Source organism: Phodopus roborovskii, unplaced genomic scaffold (assembly GCF_943737965.1).
Source record: "Phodopus roborovskii unplaced genomic scaffold, PHOROB, whole genome shotgun sequence".
Taxonomy (NCBI): domain Eukaryota; kingdom Metazoa; phylum Chordata; class Mammalia; order Rodentia; family Cricetidae; genus Phodopus; species Phodopus roborovskii.
The window spans coordinates 7,945,763-7,967,500 of record NW_026126469.1 but is presented as its reverse complement, the minus strand read 5'-3'; the positions used below and the strand labels follow the sequence as shown (position 1 = coordinate 7,967,500).

The window sequence follows — 21,738 nt, the reverse complement described above, 5'->3', positions numbered from 1 at the left end:
AAAGAGCTCATGGTACAGCTGTTACACCTGAGCAGGTCAGGAAGCAGAGAGCTGGGGCTGGAAGTGTGCCCAGCCTCTAATCCTTAAGGCCTGGCCCTCAGGGACACTTCCTTCAGCTAGGACACACTTCCCGAGAATTCTACAACCTCTTAAAACAATGCCACTGTTTGGGGACAAGTGTTTAAACACATGAACCCGTGAAAGACATTTCACATTTAAATAATTACAAAAATGTAAAGACACATGTTTCTGGCTTCAAATTCAACCTGCCTCTGCGTAGCATTGCCTGAAAGATTAGCATCATTATGGTGGTTTTACAAATGCAAGAGAGAGGCACAAGAGAGGTTAGGCAGTTGATTATGTCAGCTTACATAGCTAGTGGATGGTGAGTCTGACTCTCAAACCCATACTTTTCCCAGAACTGTATTGCGTTTTTTATTTAAATCACTGTGTTTTATTAAGACACCATGCAAAGCAAACTTTGTAATGAACCTAGTGGTAAATACTTGTTTCATCTTCATGAGCCAATACTCATGATGGCTTAACTCAGCTAGTATAGCAGGAGAGTGAGCATCCATGGGTGGTGTGATATGTACAGACGTGGCCAGGTTATAAGAAAGTGCAATGAGACTGCCCGTGGGCAAAGAGCTTGCCTGGCATGCATGAGGTCCTGGTTTGAGCCCCAGCACTGTATAAACTGGGTGTGGTTCTGCACCCATAATCCCAGCACACAAGAGGTAGAAGCAGGAGGATCAGAAGTTCAAGGTCATCCTCAGCTACATAGTGAGTTCAAGGCCAGCCTGAGCTACACAAGATAAAAAGGTTATTGATGACTGTCCACTCTGATTTTCTACTTGAATCTGTTTCCATAAGAAGGTCATAAGTAGTACTTATGCCACCTCTGACTAGAATGCAGATCCTTTCTCGAAGGGTATTGTATACAGAGTCCGTTTCATTGTAATTTTCATCAGTAAGAAATGTTACTTTGGGGTAAGTAGTCCAGAAAGGACACAGATATTTGTCCTGTTTCAGTGAATTATGAGGCACTAGGTTAAGTTTGAAAAACCAGTTTAATATGCTCTGTGATTACCTATTTGTACTCTGAATAACCTTGACTTTGTAAGAAATCAACAAAATAACACAAACATTGTTTGCCTTTGGGAAGCATAAAAATAGTTCATAACTTTAAATACTCTAGCATAAATGAAAACATATAGAACTCTATATGTGTGAAGCCATTGAACACTTTTGTTTCTCAGTGTCTGCTGCTCGTATGCTCTCCAAATTTCTAAGAATTTTGACTCCAGCAAAAAGTTCCAGTACTAGGGACACATTTGATACAAGAGCAACAGCAACTCAATGCCTGACCCCAAGTAGCTTAAGGTCATTTGTGACATGGTCCAAGATACTGCAAATTCATTGTTTTCTTTTTAAAATGTTTAGTTCTGGGGGCCAAAGATGGAGCTCAGTGATTGCTTCACATGTGTAAGGCCCTGAGTTGATCATCAACACTGCAAAATTAATAAGTAGGCTGGAGCAATGGCTCAGTGGTTGAGGGCAATGGCTCTTCCAGAGGACTGGGGCTTGATTCCCATTACCCATATGGAGGCTCATAATCATTTATTTGTAACCCCAGTTTCAGGGGCTCTGATGCCCTCTTCTGACCTCTGCAAATGCCAAGAGTGTATATGATACACTCATAAAATAGCTTAACTTTGAACTAGTCATGGAATACCCAATTCAAGAACTGTGGAGGCTGAGGTAGAAGCATCATAACATGAGTTTGAAGTCCACCTGGGTTATAATAGTGCTACCTTAACTCAAAAAATCTAAGCCAAGGGTATGAGTGAGATGGCTCAATGGTTAGAGGCACTTCTGCCAAGCCTGCCAACCAGAGATCCATCTCCAGGACCCACATGGTGTGACTACAGTGCCAACAACTGTGTCCTTTGACCTCACACCATGACACACATGTGCCACTCCTCATTAGTGTAATTAAAAAAAAAAAAATCAAACCAAGCCAAATGAACCAACCAACAAACCCAAGAGCTCTGTTGGAAGGAGTACACGTGATGGATCCAGGAGTAGGAAGAATGGGCAAAAAAAGTCCCAGCATGCTGCAGGGCTGGTGCCTGAGAAAGGAAGGGTTGGAAAGACTGAGCAGAGCAACTGGTCTCCACGGTTCAGTAACTGCTTTAGACACACTGATGATGAATCCCAAGACAAAGCTACCTGTAAGAGGACAGTTTTTGTGGAACAGAGATGCGTCTTCACTGTTCTATTGCTGTGAAGAGACCCCAAGACCAAGTTAACACTTATGAATGAAAGTATTTAATTAGGGAATTGTTTACAGTTTCAGACATTAGTCCATTATTGTGGCAAGAAGCAGACAGGCATGGTGCTGGAGCAGTAGCTGAGAGCTTTATGTCCTGATCCATAGGCAGCAGAGAGGGGGGGGCAGAGAAGGAGACAGAGAGTGACTTGACCTGGTGTGGGCTTTGAAACCTCAGAGCTCGCCAGTGATATCCTTTTCAAACAGTTGTCAACTAGGGACTAAGCATGCAAATATATGGGCCTATGGGGGCCATTTTCATTCAAAAGATCACAGGATGGGAGATGTTAGTTCAGAGTAACTGAATTCCAAAATAATCTGAAAAGGACAGGTATAATTTCTCTTGTTTCAGATAGGTGGGTTTAAAGGGCAGGTGGCCTGCCAGGGGGCATGAAGAAGTCTTCTGTGCTTTCTATAGATCCCTCCCTCTGTAACAAGTTCTCACGATAGCTCAGGCTAGCCTTCAGCTCACCAATCTCCAGTTTCTCAAGGACCCAGATGAATTCATGACTTCTGACCCACTGTCCTGAGGTTCATGTGTCCTAAGGTGAACAGACTAGTAAGCACTGTCTTCCACAGTATGACCTCATTCAGGATTAATCCCAGCCACATTCCTCTCTTGGACAGGCAGACGTGAAAAACAACAAGATTCCCCCAGGCTACCTGGAGAGTAAGTTGCACAGACGGAACAAAATTTAGCTTTATGGAAGGATAAGATCAAAGGGCTCAGCCCCATCCCACGACACCTCCTGTACTATAAGGTGACAAATTAAGCAGTTATCACTCAGGGATGGGCTCTCCCAGCACACAGGTCCAGTCCATGTTTTCCAAGGGCAATTCCTTCTCTAGGAAGCAGAAGCGAGAGGTGACAGGGAAGTGTTGACCTACTATGGGAGCCATACCTGACTATACCAGTGTGTATGAGGGTCCAGAGCACTGTTATTTTGGTTACTATTACCTATGATAAATGTAACCTCGTGACTTTAGCTTATATCAAATCGACAAACAACTAACCAGCACAAATTGGTTCTCAAGTTTCCATTGAGGGAACTCAGTAGTTGCGCCCCAAGGTTCCTTGCTTTTTGGTGGCCCTTGGGGCTCATCCCTGGTCCCTTAGCTTCTCTCTGGCTCATCCTAAATGATGCTCTCCAGCCTGATGTTGGGGCTTGTGTTCCACTTTCTATGGCACTCAGTGAAGTGGAGTGTGGGATACTTACTGCCTTACAGGGCTGTTTGCAAATAATTCTGCTTAAAATAATTTGGTTCCTGTCATTCTGTTGTGTCTGGAAACTAATTAGAATTTCCACCTTCATTTGCCCTTTTGCCTTGTCACATGGTGGCTGGAGTTGGCTGCAGGGCCCTGTGCATGTGTGTTCCACCTCTGACTAGCTCACTAAGGTCTCTCATAGCAGCTCTAGTACTACTGCAGAAGTCAAAATCTGCCAAATTCCAAACCCAAGAACTCAGAACTCATCATTTACCTCCTTTATTATTATTATTTAGTATCAAATTTATTATTATAATTTTATTACTATTTATAATATCTATGTTACATTAATGTTGCTACATGTATATATGTTATGTGTGTGCCTCATGCCTCTGGAGACCAGAAGATGGCAGAACCTTTGGAACTGTAGTTACAGGCAGCTATGAGCTGCTACGAGGAAGCTGGGCACCAAAACCAGGTCCTCTGCAAGAGCACTCAGTGCCCTTAACCACTGAGCCATCTCTCTAGCACCTACCACTATCATCTTGCAGCCTGACCTTTCATTTATTTCAAAATCTCCTCCATTCCCCTTTGACCAAAGCCTCAAGCATCTGCCTGCAGTACTGCCCCTCCCCTTCCCTTCCCCTCCCCTCCCTTCCCCTCACCATCCCTTCCCACCTTCCTCTTCATTTGCACTAGTAGAGATTAAATTCAGGTTCATCCATGCTAGGCTCATGCTTCACCACTAAGCTACATCTCCAGCCCTGCTTTCTCCACAGCAGCCACCTCCTCCTCTTCCTCCTTTTTTATGTATGTATGTATGTATGTATGTATGTATGTATTTATTTATTTTTTATATTGAGACAGTGTCTTACTGTGTAGCCCAGGCTGACCTTGAACTCACTGAGATCTGCCTGCCTCTGCCTTCTGAGTGCTGGGATTCAAGGTGAGCGCCACTACACACAGTCGGTTTTACTTTTTGATGTCAGAATTCGCAACTCATCTCCTTCTCTATCACTGCTGTGTCTTTGCCTTGTTCTTCTCTCTGCTTATTTGGAAATAATGGAACATTTTCAGAAAAGCTACAAGCATTGGGGAGCACACAGAACAGCAGAAACCTTTGCAAAGATTTATGTATTAGTTCCTTGTGGAACTCCCTGGGCCTCGAACATGCTGTGCTAAGCCCCTTCTGCAGCCATAGATCGATTTATTCTTAACATTTGCTATGCACATTTCAGCATCACTTAGCTAATTCTGTTTTCTGAATCATTTATCAACAAACTTAGCCCTTTAGCTTCAGATGCTTTAATTACATTTTTTAAGCATTGGGATTTTCTCTTTTATGATGTCTTAGTTTTATTGCTGTGAAGAGACCCAATGATCACAGCAACGCTTGTAAGGAAAGTGTTTAATTGGGGCTTGCTTACAGTTTGAGAAGTTTGTTCATTATCATCATGGCAGGAACATAGTGACAGGCATCCAGGCATGGTACCTGAGAAACAGTTGATAGATATATCCTGACATGCAGGAAGGGGATTGGGGGAGGAAGAGAGATCGAGGAGGGAGGGAGGGAGAGACAGACAGACAGACAGACAGATGACAGAGAGAGAGAGAGATACTGGGCTGAATGTGGGCTTTTGAAACTTTGAAGCCTACCCCTAGTAACAGACTGCCTTCAACAAGGCCACACCCACTCCAAAAGGCCACACCCATTCCAAGAAGGCCACACCCACTCCAACAAGGCCACACCTCTAATCTTTCCTCAAATACTGGCTGTCAGGGTGTTTCCTGGGTTAGTTGAAGAAAGAAGTTACTCCAAGATGAATTTTAAGGCCTCTATAGCAACAGGAAAGTCTAGCCTCTAGTAAACTGAACTGCAAACAGCCATTCAAGGCTTATTTATTGATTGTTGGTTTTGGGGTAAAGTATTTCCTCATACCAAGGTTCCTAATCTAATCTATCTGTCTCTCTAAAGGAGAGCATCACGCGCCTTCCTGACTTTAGTCCTTTACTGTGTATAGTTTGCAGTATACGATAACCTAAGAGCCTCAGGTGCACCAGAGGTGTCTTGTGACTCAAGTCATTTGAAGGCTACAATGCCCCTTCAGAAAAACAATTCTACAAATCATGGAAAACAATCACTGTTTTTCACAAAGATTCTTTACTGTTTTCCACAATGATTTTTCACGGTCAAACTAGAAAACCACTATCCACTCTACTGTCTACCCAAGAGTCTACAGTGACCCTGCTAAATTCCAAGTGTCACTCCCCAGCGACTAAGCATTCAAATATATGAGCCTACGGAAGCCATTCTCTTTCAAAGCCCACAATAACCGCAGGTTGATTATCTATCTCCATGAATTGAAAACTGGAGCCACAGTTTCCTGATTGTCTAGATAACCAAATTTCCAACTTACTTAGTTTATTTTATTGCATTTTTCCTTCTACCACAAGACCTACCCCAGGGCAAGGGAATGCACTAATTTATTCTGTCTCTGGTCTCCTATAATCCAGAACATTCCCACAGCCCTCCTACTCAATTTCTTATGGCGATCTTTTGTCAGGAAGACAGATCATGTTTCTCATTTTATATTTATCAGTTTCCCTGTCACAGTTGGGTTCCAGGTCCAGTGTCAGCACTGGAAGAGTGACACTGTGGCCTATCCACCCTCTGTCCTTACAGGCACATAAACTTTACCCGCCCTTTTGTAGTACCATGGAGTGGTGACTAAGCCAGGCCTTGCCCAGTTCCTCCACGGTATTGTTACTAACCACTCCCTAGAGACTGCAAGACAGCAGGCTTCAAGCACTTTCCCACTGAGTGACATTCCCAGTGAGATGCTCCAGGCCAGGCATGGTAGGGCACAGCTACAATCCTAGGTACTTAGGAGGGTGAGATAGAAGGACTGTAAAATTGAGGCCACATTGGGCTACGTAGTAAGTCTGAAGCAAGCCTGGATTTCACATTAAGTTCAGACATTAAGAGCTTGAGTTGCTCAGAAGAAAAGGGCCCAGCATTAGCTGTCATGGCCTGCAGTCTCAAGTGCTCAGGGTAGGGCACACACCACTGTCCCAGCTGAAGGTGGGGCACAAGAGACCATGGAGACTCAGTCGATGACTCTTCTGCTGTGCTCCGTCTCCCTGAGGACACACAGGTTAGAAATTACCATTTAAGGAGAACGGGGTCTCAAAGGACAGACACGACCATCCACAACACCCAGAATACATCCGGAAAGAGATGTGAAGTGCTGTGAGGCACACACAGGTGCTTAGGGAGTTGGGGAGTGAGGATATCTTATGGCTAGGAGGGTTGCAGAAGCCTTCATTGAGCTAACTTGTGGTTTTGACCTTGAAAGAAGAGTGTCTGAAGAAACCAGGGATCATGGCTTAGACACTGGATCAAGTAGGACTTTTCCACTTCATGTAGGTAGATCTAGGCTCTTGCAAGGTGCTATGAGGAATGTAAGAGCACCAGGGAGTGGTACCCTGCTTAGGAGGCATTGCGTGATGCAGTCTAATTCTCACTTTCAGATACAGATGAAACATGCCCATCCTTCACCAGACTGAGCTTCCACAGTGCCGTGGTTGGCACAGGGCTAAATGTGAGACTGATGCTCTACACACAGAGAAACCAAACCTGTGCACAACTCATCAACTCCACAGCTCTGGGGAACTTAAATGTGACCAAGAAAACCACCTTTGTTATCCACGGCTTCCGGCCGACAGGCTCCCCTCCAGTGTGGATGGAGGAGTTGGTGCAGAGTTTGCTCAATGTACAGGAGATGAACGTAGTGGTTGTTGACTGGAATCGAGGAGCGACGACCGTGATATACACCCATGCCTCTGGCAAGACCAAAAAAGTGGCTCTTATTTTGAAGGAATTTATCGATCAGATGTTGGTAAGATAGATTCCTCTTTTATGGCTCTGACTGCTTTTTTGGAAGCATAAAGCCATGAGGCATCACCTGTTTGGATGGTGGGGGGCTTTTTTTTCTAACATTGTACAAATCTGAATTAACCCAGGGAGGGGGTGTGTCTACCTCACAAGGAAGGGGTATGGAGCAAAATCATTGTAAGGGTTGAGGATTTTATGCCCACACAAACTTCCATAGATGATGGCAAAAAGTCTTGTGAAAGGAACTTCGTCTTGCAGCTACCATGAAGGTGTCTTTGAGTAGGAGAGGCTCTGCCCAGAATTCTTGGCTTAAATGCCTGGACCTCCATAGCCAAGAGACTCATGTCTGGATTATTATAAACTGCAATGAAAGCATGTAGCCCAGCGACAGTCAACGTAAGAAGACCTCCCGAGGCAGGGCCTTAGCTGTCATCCGTGAGGGTCTCATGAGCGGCCTCCACCCCCCACACTTTTCTTTTTCTGTTTTTGGTTTTTTTTGAGACAGAATTTCTCTATGTAGCCCTGCCTGTCCTGGAACTCACTCTGTAGACCAGGCTGGCCTTGAACTTAGAGATCTGCCTGCCTCTGTCTCCCTTCCCCTTCCCTTTCTTTCCCTGAGAAGGTGACTCCATAAGGAGTTCATCAAAATGCATTATCATCCCCTCTCCAATCTGGAATCCCTAAAGATGTCCCTGCTTGATGACCAGCAGAGTCAGGAATGGATGAGGACACTGAAAGACACACATTTAGGGTTAGATTGGTTTGAATCCTGCCGCACACTCCCCATCCCCCCACCAACTGCTTTACTCAGGCCAAATGACTTCAACTCTGGTCTTCAGCTTTCTCATTTGTGTACTGAAGTAGCAGAATGGACATTGCAGGATGCTGTAATAATCATTCTTTTTCTGCCATGCGGGGGATTGAACCTAAAGCTTATACCGTATGAGGCAAATACTCCACCACTGAGCCACTCTCCAGCCCTCTTGTGACATTTAAATGAGACTATAGGAGTTAAGGAGTTAGCTCAGTTGCTAAAAACTTGGTATGCAAATATGAAGACCTGAACCCCCAGAACCTATATGAAAAATCTGGGCACAGTAGTGCACTGTGCATGCCTGTAATCCCAGACCCTGGGAAGGGGAAAGAGGAGAATCCCTAAGGCTTAATGGCTAGTCTAACCAAGTCAGCTAACTCCAGGTTCAATGAGAGCTCCTGCCTCGAAAATTAAGGTGGGGAGAAACTGAAGGAGACATCTAACTTAAAAAGGGAAGATTTATTTATTTTTTTAAAAAAAGAATAAATGTGTGTATATACATATATGTATATATGTGTGTGTGTATATACATATATATACACACACACACACACACACACACACACACACACACACACACATATGTATGTGTATGTCTGGTGCCTAAAGAAGTCAGGAGGCATCAGATACCTGGAACTGAGTTACATACAGTTGTGAGCTGCAGTTTGGGTGCTGAGAATCAAACCTGGCTCCTCTGCAAGAGCAACACATGTTCTCAACCACTGAACCATCTCTGTAGCCCAACACATGACTTTTTGACCTCTGGACTCCACACATAGTATGATGTGCATGCATGTCCACCCACAAAGAAGCCCAGTGAAACAATAGATAACAAAGTACTTAAGACTATTCCTCCAAAGTACACAGCCAGGAAATGTCTGCAGGCGTGGTCAACTCTTTGAACTCTCACAATTTGTTCATGGAATTCTAGGCCAAAGGAGCATCTCTGGACGACATTTATATGATTGGAGTGAGTCTAGGAGCACACATAGCTGGATTTGTTGGAGAAATGTATGCTGGGAAGCTAGGGAGAATCACAGGTAAGATTGACATCAGTGACCAGGGTCTCGCCTGGGCGGCTGTTCTCCAGAGAACAGACAACTTACTCTTTGAGTTTGAAACAAGCTCTCCTGGATAGTGAACCTCTGAGTGTGGATCCTCTCATGTGAAAGGGTCCAGATAATACTTAACCTCAGCCTATGACTTAATAACATATATGTAGCACATTTTGCACATTGTGTATATCACAAAAAAGCTTGGTTCTCACTTTATTTCTCATGTGGTAACACCTCTCCTACCCCAGTATCCCATGGGGATTTGATCTCTGCCCAGAGAGCTGCCTTCCCTTGGGTTAATTCTGGTGGCCTCGAGTACACAGCTAGAACTCACCAGGCGAGCCTGGAGACTCATGGAAGGGAAAGGAGAAGGGAAATTCGTCAGCTGGACCTGACTGTCTATATAGCAGCTTTCTAGCGAATTTGGAATGAAAACACCCCGAATTGCAGCAGGTCAAGCCCTAAAGGACAAAGACTCCCTTTCTGGACCTCTTGCCTGGAGTTTAGGAATTTTCCACAGCTACTTACAGGGCTGAGGGCCACCTCAGCTAGGAGGAACTTACCATTCACCTTTTACAGGAAACATCCTTATGCCAGTTTTAAATGTGGGCCATCTGTAACACAGATGTGTATGGGAGAAGAGGAAATGTAAATGACTCAAAACATATATTTGGAGGGGGGTTAACCTCACCACCCCCATTGGCTGGCTGGCATTGCTTCCCAAAGTTTGTTCTGGATGTTTTTTTCCCCTCACTTTTCCCAAAGGCCAAGCCTAATTTACACACTTTCCTAGGGAAAAAAGTAGTTTCAAAAGTCAAAAAAAAGTTCAGAATGTATTGTCATTATATTTTAAAAAACAATGTCTCTTTACGAGAGGGAGAGTCTTAGATAGAAAGGGAGAGATAGAAAGGTGGGGAGAGAGAGAGAGAGAGAGAGAGAGAGAGAGAGAGAGAGAGAGAGAGAGAAAGAGAGAGAGTCCTCATGGGACTGTTTCTTTCCAATGCTGTGTTGTTGGCTTATAGCAATTGCTGGTTTCTGTGCTGATTTCCTTGGTAGTGACTAATCTCAGACTGCCAACTTGATGTCACTGATCACAGAGCTAGGAAGAAATGGGCCAAATCTACCTTCAGCCAAGTGTTTCATTCTACCCAAGCACCGTGATCTCTCCTTGCCTCTTGACACACACACCCTCTCGACCTAGCCTCAGATTATGTGACCGGCCCTGAGACCTAGACTCAACTTCTGGCCCACAAGTCAATTTTCTACCTCCATGACGTCCCCAGTTCTCATTGAAAGACCCGCAGAGTGTGGACCTTCACACTCCGACTCAGGAAAGGCGACACCCCAATCACTCACGAGAAGCGGTCTTGATGCAAACAGCAAGAGGACTTTTATTCCAAGCGCTCTGGCCACGCAGGGGTAGAGGACTGAGGACCCCAGTACAGAATTGAGACAGCTTTTATAGGGTTACAACTAAGCCCGCACATAGTAAAGCAATCATGCCATAGCATCAGCATCAAGAGCTTGCGCGATGCGGACCAATCAATTTAAACCATTTTATAGTTTTTAGACCAATCATTTTAAATCATCCAAGCCCACACTTTATAGACCAGTGAGTTTTCTATAGCCCAGGAGGTCTGCATTTGTATGGGCTCCTTGGTGGGGTGACAAATGGCAGTTAGGATAGGTCACTGGGGTGGGGGTTTCACCAGCAGTTTACCGAAGTCAGATAAGCGGTTAGTCAGCTCATTTCCTGTTTTCTTACTAGGCCAGGATTATGTACTCAAGGGCCCGCTGTAAACAGCAAGAAATGAGACCCTTTGCCTATTTACTGGCAGAGGACAGGGTCTGGAATTTGAAGTCTTTAGGGCTTTTTAGATAGTATTTCTAAACGTCTAGCTTCCTGGGGTCATTGGAGAGTTAGGCTGCATTTTTCATCCTTTCATCGTCACCTCTGGGCCTCAGGTTTATTCTCAGCTGTCTCAGAATTCTCCTGTCCCAGTATCCTTGCTTAGGTGAGCTCACTGGGTCACAGGGTAGGAATGTGATCTGTCACCCAAGGACACAAGTCACCATTATTTCCTGAGACAATGATAGGTCAGCCTGGCCTCTGCCTGGCCCTTCACCCTGCTGTCTTTGTCATTTTCTTTTCTAATGCTCCTCTTCTCCAGGGATATTTCTATGTTTCACTTCTCATTGGATTCATGCATTCATACATTTAGTGCTGGGATGAATCCTGAGTCTTATGTATGCCAGGCCCAGGCTCTGGCGTGAGTTGCTTCCAAGATCAGGAGTCTATATTTTCTACCTGCAGGTGGTCTGACCACTACCCTTCGAGAAACAATATGGTAGCCATTAGCTATATGTAGTCACTGGACACTTGAAATGCAGCCTGAGATGGGCTATAGGTGCAGACTATGCACTGGCTTTTGAAGACTGAAGTTCAGAAAAAAAACAAAAACAAAAACAAAAACAAAGCAAAACAAATCTCACATTTAATATTGATTATATTGACATGGCAATTTTTAGTTATACTGGGTTAAGCAAGATACATTATTTCTGTTTTTTTTTTTTTTTTTCTGTTGAGACAGGGTTTGTTGGGAGCTGTCTTTGTGGGGCTGCGATCAGAACCAGCTGAGCGGCCTGGGGTAGGGGGATGTGGATAAAGGAAAGGCTAGCTATAGATGATAAAGAAAAGACAGAGAGACAGAATAAAAGTCAGGAGGGCAGATCAGCCAATACTGAAATGCCACGAGTTTATTTTTCACTACTCTTATATACCTTATCCAAAAGGGGAACACAGTAGCATGTATATGGAACAAACAGACTTTTCTTTCTCACTTATTCTAAGGGTTCAGTAACCACACCTTAGCTCCAACTTCTTGATCCCTACCCTTGAGGTCAGGAGTAGCCTCAGATCCAACTTCTCCTTCCCTAGCTTTGAGGTCAGGAGTAGCCATACCTCAGATCCAGGTCTATTGTTTAGACTAAGACAGCCAAACATCCTTCTGTAGCCACACCTTTGACCTTTAGGTCTTATGACTTGCTGAGAACAGTTTGAACTCTCTGTCCTTGTGCCAAGATAGAGTGCAGCCATCTTTATGGGCACCCACAAGGGTTTCTCTCTGCAGCCCATGCTGGCCTAGAAACTTAGACTAAGCTCAGGCTGGCCTTAAGTTCATGGCAATCCTCCTTCCACAGTCTCCTGAGTGCTGGGGTTCCAAGCATGATCTACCTACCATACCTGCTTGATTTTGTTTGGTCTATTATTTTTAATTTTTAAATAATATTTTCTATTATGTAGTTAAAATAATTGAATATTTAATTTATTATTATATTTAATTAAAATATTAACTGATTTTAATTATAAGCATATAAAATATTTGTTTTTTGTATTCTATATATTTTATTTATATATATGTGTGTGGGTGTGTAGGTGTGGTACAGCACGCACATACAATTTAGAGTACAATTTAGAGAGTCAGGTCTCCTTACATTGCATATGTCCTAGAGTTGAATTCAGGCTACCTAGCTTGGTGGCACATGCCTTTACCCACTGAGCCATCAATGCCCATTTTTGTCTTCTTGAGAGAGGATATGTCTCTGTAGCCCAGCCTAGTTTTGAGCTCACTTGTTCCCCAAGCTAGCCTTGAGGCTGACATATTCTTGTCTTGGCCTCTCAAGTCTGGTTTAATTTTTTTTTCTTTTTCAGTTTTTCAAGATAGGGTTTCTCTGTGTAGCCTTGGGTATCTTGGAACTCATTCTGTAGACTAATCTAGCCTCAAACTCAGAGAGATCCACTTGCGTCTACCTCACATGTTTGGGATTAAAGGCATATACCACCACACCCAGCTAAAGTGTAAATTTTTAAATTTAATATTTTTTTCGTGCTGGGAATTGAACCCAGGGCATCACTGCATGTAAGATAAGCACTCTATGATCTGAGCTATATCCCTGGCCTTATATTATTTTTGTAAATAAATGAATGATTTAGTATTACCTTGTGTGTGTACCAGTGCCATGTACCTGCAGGTGCCTGCAGAGGGCATCAGATCCCCTGGTTGTGTGCTGGGAGCTGAACCTGGGCCCTCTAGAAGAGCAGCATTCTGCTGAGGTGTCTCTTTAGCTCTCCTGTAGTCCTAGCCACCAAGCCATCTCTTCAGCCCCCCTCATATTCTTAAAATCAAGTTCCCATTTGTTTTAAAAAAACATTTTAGTTTGGGCGACGGCTCAGCCGATAAAAGCACTTGCCAAGCAAGTGTGAAGACCAGACTTTAGATCCCCAGCACTGACATAAATGCCAGGAGTGGTGGCTTTCCTGTAATCCCAGCATTGGGTGGCAGAGAAAGGATCCTTGGAGCAAGCTGGACTAGATCAGGTTCAAGTGTGAGATGCTACATTAATACGTAAGGTTGGGGGGTGGTGGAGGAAGAAACCAGTGTCAGCCTCTGGACTCCACATGCACATACACACACTGGCTAATATATACATGTATGTAACACAAATTTTAGATGACTGCTAGAAACTTTTAATAACAAATATGGATTCAAGTTCAGGACCATAATCTTCCCTCCATGATGTAAGTCCCTGTGTGTGGCTAACACCCCTACCCCTCTCAATACTCCCAGCTAAATGTTTTATCTATGGGAGGATCCAGGCTAGAGTGCTCACTCTGTTTTGGGCAGGAAGAAGTTGGTGCTGACTGGTGGGGTAAATTCTTTCCAAGGCTGTGGAGTTTTTCTCCTACTGTGTTAAGACCTGTTGCATTGAGGTCACCTGTTGGCCTTGAGTGACTGGGTGTTACCTCATACCCTCCCACACCAGTTTCAGTTGGAGAGGACAGAAGAAGGAGGCTGGGGGTGGAGGAGTAAGGAAGGGAAGGAGGGAGGTAGATGAAGACATGTTTCAAGGGACCATAATGACATCAGGAGAGAAGAAAACAAGAAACAGAAGCAAAGATGCTGTCTCTTAGATTGTGTGTGGAACATGGGGGAAAGGGAGATGTCCTCAAAGTGACACCCGCAGAGAGTGGCTGTGTAGTAGAAGACATGCTTAGCAAGCATGAGGTCCTAGCTTCCCTCTCCAGCACCTGAAACAAGAATAAAGTGAATTTAAACACAAAATGACACTTAAGGGTTAAACTTCCAAGGAAGACACCCTTGAGACCCTCTTTGGCACAGACATTTGTAAGTGGGGCCTTTGTCACACTCTGTTAATTTCTCATTTTGTGGTTCTAGAATCGCAAGTGTGGCTCCCCTGACTTTCTAGGCATTTCATTGCTGTGGTAATGAAACCCAGGTAACACTGACCAAGACCAAGAACTCAGTTCAGGCATAATGGGATGCATTTGACCGGCCTCATCTGTACTGTGACACACTCTTCTCAGCTTGGTGCTGAGAGACAGACCATGAGCAGGCAGATGGAGGGGGCTGTACTCTGGGGCAGGTCTCAAGCCAGGATGCTTGAATGGGATCACACCCGCCACCTGCTGCCTCCTGGTTTTGTGATGTGGTTCAAATGAGTCAGTAAATGAAGGAAGATGGAGCTGAGTAGGGTTTCTGAAACCCCTAAAATGGGGATGACCAGAGAGTAATGAATGCTTTTAATACAGGCACACAGGAGATGGAGGCAGACGATAGGGTATCCGTTAGAGGTCAGACTGGGCTGCATAGCTAATTCACGACAATCTGGGCTATATGATAGGACTTTGTCTGAAAACCAAGGGCTGGGGATGTAGATGGGTGTTGCTTTGTGCATAAGGGTTTAATTCTCAGAGCTACCCTCTTTCACATTCTGACCATTTTTGCCGAGGAGCCTTCCTACCCTCCTGAGCTCACCTGTGGGGCTCTCCCTAGCTTGGCCTCTTCATGCAGCCTGCTTGCTGTCCTTAAGAGTGACTGCCAGACTAACCATCCACACTGTGAGAAAAAGCTACCCACTGTGGATGGTGTTCTGACTGCAGGACAAGATGTTAGCGATTACTCACCCAAGCCACCCTGCAGCCTGTGAGCCATCCTCTCCGGGAGGGATCAAAGACGGCTTCAGTGATTCATGGCGTGGGGCTGCCAAGCTGATGTTTTTCTTCTAGGTCTTGACCCTGCGGGCCCTTTGTTTAACGGGAAACCACCTGAGGACAGATTAGATCCCAGCGATGCACAGTTCGTCGACGTCATCCACTCAGACACTGACGGTAACACTCCATTCTGTATTAGTGGCTCCAAGATCCACAGTGTCCTCTGCCGGCCCCCTGACGCTCTTTTCCCCAGTGTAAAGGGGCCCAGCGGCACTAACCGCGACCTAGGCTCAGGACCTGACAATGAAGCAGGCATGATTTCCCCTCATTTCACCTCGTGTTTTCCAAAGTGATCATCAAGTCCCATCAAGAACAGGGTGGTTTGTCTACACATAGACAGCTGGCTTCAGATGCAGTTTCCAGGGTGGCCTGACTATTATCTCCCCGTGCTGAGAGTGCTGTGTCTTCCCATCCAGGGCACCTCTGCACCACTCCTGGCTCTTCCTAGCTCTTCCAGGTCATTTCCGTCTCTCGACATGCCAGATTCCTATCTGCTATTTGGCACATGCTGGTGTGGCTTAGGGTGATGTTCATGGTTGGGTGCCAAGGCTACATAGCGAGACTGTGTCTGAAAAGAATAAAATGGGTAGATACCGCTGTATACAAATGTTCCAGGGAGGAGCCACCTGGGAACTTGGGGAAGAGGGATGGAACAGAGCAGAGTGCTCATTTAATTGTACTTTTATAATACAACTAGCTGACAAACCAGGGACCCAGGGCCAAGGAGGAGCTCACTGATGGCGTTTGTATAGCATTCCCCAGCACCAAGAAACAAAGACCAACAAACCAGCAAAGGGCCTGTGAGATGGCTCAGTCAGTAAGGGTGCTTGTTGCCACTGAGCCTGGCTGGAACCCATCTGATGCAAGGGAGCGGCCTTATCCCTAGAGGTTGTCTTCCAACCTCCAAATTCAAGCTGGCACATGCACACCAAACACACAGACACTACGAAACAGTTTTTGTTTTTTAATATTACCCCTGACCCTGTATCATGGGCACTCCTGTGTGACAATCAGTAACTTCATCTTGGGGAAAATTTCTTTCTGTGGACAGCTACATTATCAGCGTGACATTTGCAAAGTAGTTCCTTGCTCAGGTGGAACCTTCAGTGCCATTCTGAGATAGACAGAAGGAAACAATTCACTATTTATTTATTTATTTGTTTGTTTGTTTATTTGTTTTTGGGTTTTCTGAGACAGGGTTTCTCTATATAGCTCTGTCTGTTTTGGACTAGCCGGGCCTCGAACTCACAGAGCTCTTCCTGCCTCTGCTTCCCGAGTGCTGGGATTGAAGGCATGTACCACCACCGCCCAGCTTGCTTTTTATTCTTGAGAAGTGAATTTTGTTTTACAGTGAGGAGACCCTAAGTTTTGCTCTTTCTAGTGATGCTGAGCACACCCTGAAGCCTACCTGCCTCTGCCCTTCATCAGAGTTGCTTCCTCTGACTTCCCCGCAGCTGTGGTGCAGACCTTGTGGAAGTGGGAAGGGTGTGCAGAATGCTCAGCTGACACACGGAGTCTCAAAATATGAAAACTATATCACGATTACTGCAATATGCTGCATATGGCATCTGCATATAGATATGTGTATATAAACATTTATTTTTTTCTGAGTCTCCTGCTGTGTATCCCAGGCTGGCCTGCCACTATGCAGCCCACACTGGCTATAAACTGTCAATCTTTTTGTCTTAGCTCCGTGGTTGCTGGATTACATGTGTGCATCACCACACCTGGTTCTCTGTTAATGCTTTAATAAAACCTTTTCTAATTATTTTGGGGTTTATATGGCTAGAGAAAATGAAGTTATTACATTTCTAGGCATCCATTTTTTTAATTTTATTTTATTATTTTACATATCAATCCCAGTTCCCTCTCCCTCCTTTTCTCCCTCCCTCTTTTCCTCCCTCCCTATGAATGCCCTTCCCTGATAATGAGATCAACGACTAACTAGGTACCTATTTTTAAAAGTATTTCCAATCTTTTTTATTGTCCTAGATCCCTGTCTGTTTGTTTGAAGTAGGTTTTCACTCTTTAGCCCAAGCTGGCTTTAAGCTCATAGCAATCCCCCTGCCTATGCCTCCTAAGTGCTGGTATTACAACCATGAGCCACCATACCTGGCTCAGGTCCCAAATTTTAAGTTTTGCTTTTTTATTTTTATGTATATGGGTGTCTTGACTGCATGAATGTCTGTGCACCATGTGTGTACCTGGTGCCCACAGAGGCCAGAAAAAGATGTCAGATCCCCTGAGACTGGGGTTACCGTACAACCACCAGAGGGAGTAGGTGCTGTGAACTCAGCCCGGCTTCTCAGCAAGAGCAGCCAGTGCCCAGCCTGTCTGTAGAAACAGCCAGATTCCATTCTTCCACTATTTTTGTGCTCACCCAGCACTGATGTACATGCTAATGAGATTTACTTGCATTGGCATGTACATTCTAACAATCTAGCTGACAGCTTTGGGCAAGACCTTTAAATAGGTATAAGGGCCATGACAACAACCAAAAACAGTACCTGCCTCACCCTGAGGGCAGGTGAACTTCAGGATGTGCAGGTCCCTGTGCAAGCCTTGTGTGTTCTCTTTTAGCGCTGGGCTACAAGGAACCACTAGGAAACATAGACTTCTACCCGAATGGAGGACTGGATCAACCGGGTTGTCCAAAGACAATATTTGGAGGTAAGTGTCATATGTTATCCTCTGCAAGACCGTAATTTGGAAAGGCATACATATTAAAATATCTGATACTAGCAGGTGTGATGATACACACCTGTAACACCAGCACCAGGGAGGTGGAGGCAGGAGGGTCAGGAGTGTTCACGCACAACCGTGAGGCCCTGTCTCAGAAACAACCCAAAACAAAAACCAATCAATAAATTACCTGCTATCAGTGGGCATTGTAAATAGAAAACAGACTGCCTGAAAAAATAGAGGTGGCAGAGATGCATATCACAAAACAGGAAGTTGGAGGGCAGCCGAGAGGGTGAGATGAAGGGCACAGTTAGGATCCCGCCCCTGCTAAGTGCTCTGACTTATTCCTCACCACTGCTAGAGAGAGGAAAGTCATCTTGGAAAGCTTTTAGAACACGGATGCCCTGGGGGCTGGAGAGCTGGCTTGGGGAAGCAGGCTTCCTGCCCACACACAAGAGCCTGAGCTCAGATGCCAACACCCACATGAAAGTTGTGCAAGGCAGAGGCAGGAGGACCACTGAGGCTTTCTGGATGCCAGCCTAGGGCCATATTCAGCAAGAGACTCTGTCTCCTCAAAGGAATAGGTGAAGAATGGTAGAGCAGAACCCCTGCTGTCCTCCTCTGGCCTCCAGGAGCCTGCACACATTGGTATGTGCTCACCCCCATGTGCACACACACTAACATACTACATTCACACATTAGAAAAAAGCTAGAGATGACTTGTACAAAATGGCAATGGTATATGGCCACATTGGAATAACAAAGTGTTTGAAAATGATCCAGCTGAAGTGATGTAAGTGGGCTTAACCATACAACCGAGCATCCGAATCCTGTCCTGTGCGAGTGACAGAGCGATCACATGTATCCCTGCATTGTTACCCACACCACAGTGTCTGCTAGAGGAAGTCCTAGGAACAGTAAGGCCAGCTGGCCTGCCAGGTGTTACCTCAGTCCAGTGTGGTGCAGGTGCCTCATGCTTCTTCCTCTTGTCCCGTTCGTCCTTCGCGGTCTCCTGTGTGAGCTGAACTGAACACTGGAAACAGAAGCATGGGTGTAGTTAGTTGCAGCACTCTGTGCCCACCCCACAACCACAGTGCTTTTTGCCTTGGTTTACTGCTTCCTATTTAGACCTGATCTTATTTATTACCCACCTTGGGGATCAGTTCTTTTTGGAAGCACACCACACCTCCCCATCACCTCCAGTTCTTCTGATCCCCAACTCTGCCCGTCACCAGCTTCCCGCTGCACCATAACATTCCTCATGAGAAAGAGTGTTACCTCTGACTACTCCTGCCATTTATGACTCTCCCGGAAATCAGTCATTCAGTCCTTCTCCATTCACCCTGGTGGCAGAAACAGAACCCAGCCACCTGGAGACGTCCCAAGACCTATTGAACTAAGTCTAGGAGAGCTTAGTAGCTCTCGCTGGCCCTCAGTGCCAGAGACTCTTCTTGTTATCTTTGTTGACTCCTACGCTACACATTTCCCTACTTACTGTGACAGATGAGCTAGACTTAACTTCCACACACTCCTGTCTATTACTGTGAAGAGACACCTTGACCAAGGCGAGTCTTATAAAGGAAAGCATTTCTTTCATGGGGGGCAGTGTCAGAGGTGTAGTCTATTATCTTCACGGCAGGGAGCATAACGGCAGCTAGGCATGGTGCTGGAAAAGCTGTATCCTGATCCATAGGTAGAGGGAGCCAGAGAGCCAGACAGAAAGAGAGAGACAGACTGTGGGCTGGGCTTGCTGTGGGCTTTTGAAACCTCAGGGTCCACCCCCAGTGATGCACTTCCTCCAATACGGACACACCTTTTTTTTTTTTTTTTTTTTTTTTTTTAGCTTCACCATTCTGTTCTCTGGCATATCCTCAGTTCCCACTGTAGTGGCAGAGAATAAATGCTCAGAGTACCTGTTGAGGGAGCGAATGAGTGGGTGAATAAATGGACAATGTATGAGACAGCCAGACTCACACCAGTATTAAGAGTCAGCTCAGTCTGTATATCCTTTTCATCTGTCCCCCTGAATTCTCAAAAATGTTGGTGGCCCTGGGTTGTACTCAACAACAGCTCACTCATTTTTACAGTGAACTTGGAACTTGACAACAGTTTGGCTGCTGAGAGATTAATGCTTAGTTAGATCTGAATTTCAGTCTAGGGTCCATGAAGGGAACACCTCTTCATCCTTTAAATACTTTCAAATAGTGCCACTCTCTGGTGACTAAGGGAATATATGAGCTAATGGGGACATTCTTACTCAGACGGCCAGACCATTAGAGAGCCATTTTGTCCATCCCCACTTTGTCCGCCCTGCTGCTTCCCCAGGCCTCTCTTACAAAGCTGTCCTTGGAGTCATTCTCCGGTGCCCAATTTCCCCAAGGCCTTTCTTCTTCCTGCTTTCCATTTGGGTGTGTGCATTTGCAGGCCAGAGATCCTCATTAGATATCACTTCTCAGGAGACATCCATACTGTTTTGTGAGCCTGGTCTAGGAGTTTATTACCTTGTTTTGCTTTTGTAAATTTATTTTACATCCTGACTGAAGTTTTCTCCTCCTCCTTTCCTTCCATTCCCTATCCTAGAGGCCCCCTCACCCTCCGTTTCTGTTCAGAAAAGGGCAGGCCTCCCATGGGTATCAACAACATGACATATCAAGTTGCAGTACGACTAGGCACCTCCCCTGGTATTAAGGCTGGGCAAGGCAATCCAGGATGAGAAGTAGGGTTCCAAAAGCCAGCCTAAGTGTTAGAGGCAGTCAATGCACTCACTGTTAGGAGTCCCATAAATAGACCAAGCTACACAACTGTCACATATCTGTAGAGAGGGTCTAGGTTGGTTCCATGAAGGCTTCTGGTTTGTTGGTTCAGTCTCTGTGAGCTCCTATGAGCCCAGATTAGTTGTTTCTGTGGGTTTGATGTCTTTGACCCCTCTGACTCCTACAATCTTTCCTCTATCCTTCAGTGAATTTCCCCCAGCTTGGCCCAGTGCTTGGCTGTGGGTCTCTGCATCTGTTTCCATCAGTTCCTGGATGAAGGCTCTCTGATGACAATTGGGGTAGTCACCAATCTATATGAGTATAGCAGAATATTATTGGGAATCATTACATTGGCATTTCCCACCTCTCTGGTTGTGTTTGGTTCTATCCTAGGTCTATGGGCTATACAGCCTTTGGGTCCTGGTGCTCCAGGCAGTGTTAGGAGTGTGCCACCCTTACCACAGCACATCACACAGGCAGGGCAGACTGCAGGTCAAAGGTTATGTGACTGGGTTGGGGTCCATTGGAAGTCTCGACTGGTCACAGGAGATGACAGGTCAGGCTCCAGATCCCCTGCTGCTTAGCTGCGGTTATTGTAGATTCCCAGGAGTTTCCCTTGTACCAGATTTCTACCCCTGTAGCCATCTCTTTCAGTACTCTCCCCCTCCATCCATCCCTCAATGAGATCCCTCATGTTTCTATCTCCACCACCCCCAGACCACTCACAAGATCTCTTCAATTTCCCCTTCCCAAGGGGACCCTTCTATCTTAAAGCAAGCAAACAAACAAAAATCCCACAATAATTATCGTGTGTGTGTGTGTGTGTGTGTGTGTGTGTGTGTGTGTGTGTGTGTGTGTGTGAGTGCACATAGGAGCAGGTCCCTGAGACAGTTGAGAGCTGCCTGTTGTGAGTGCTGGGAACTGAAC

At 45.3% G+C, this 21,738-nt stretch overlaps 1 protein-coding gene across 1 annotated transcript in view; it reads left to right on the top strand.

Moving 5' to 3' along the window:
• Positions 1-21,738, top strand: part of Liph (lipase H) — a 34,622-nt gene that overhangs the window by 1,888 nt on the left and 10,996 nt on the right. Inside the window, exons 2-5 of the mRNA XM_051191199.1 lie at positions 7,071-7,438; positions 9,180-9,288; positions 15,392-15,493; positions 17,957-18,046. Coding sequence (XP_051047156.1) covers positions 7,071-7,438; positions 9,180-9,288; positions 15,392-15,493; positions 17,957-18,046 — 669 coding nt within the window. The remainder of the gene's footprint in view (positions 1-7,070; positions 7,439-9,179; positions 9,289-15,391; positions 15,494-17,956; positions 18,047-21,738) is intronic.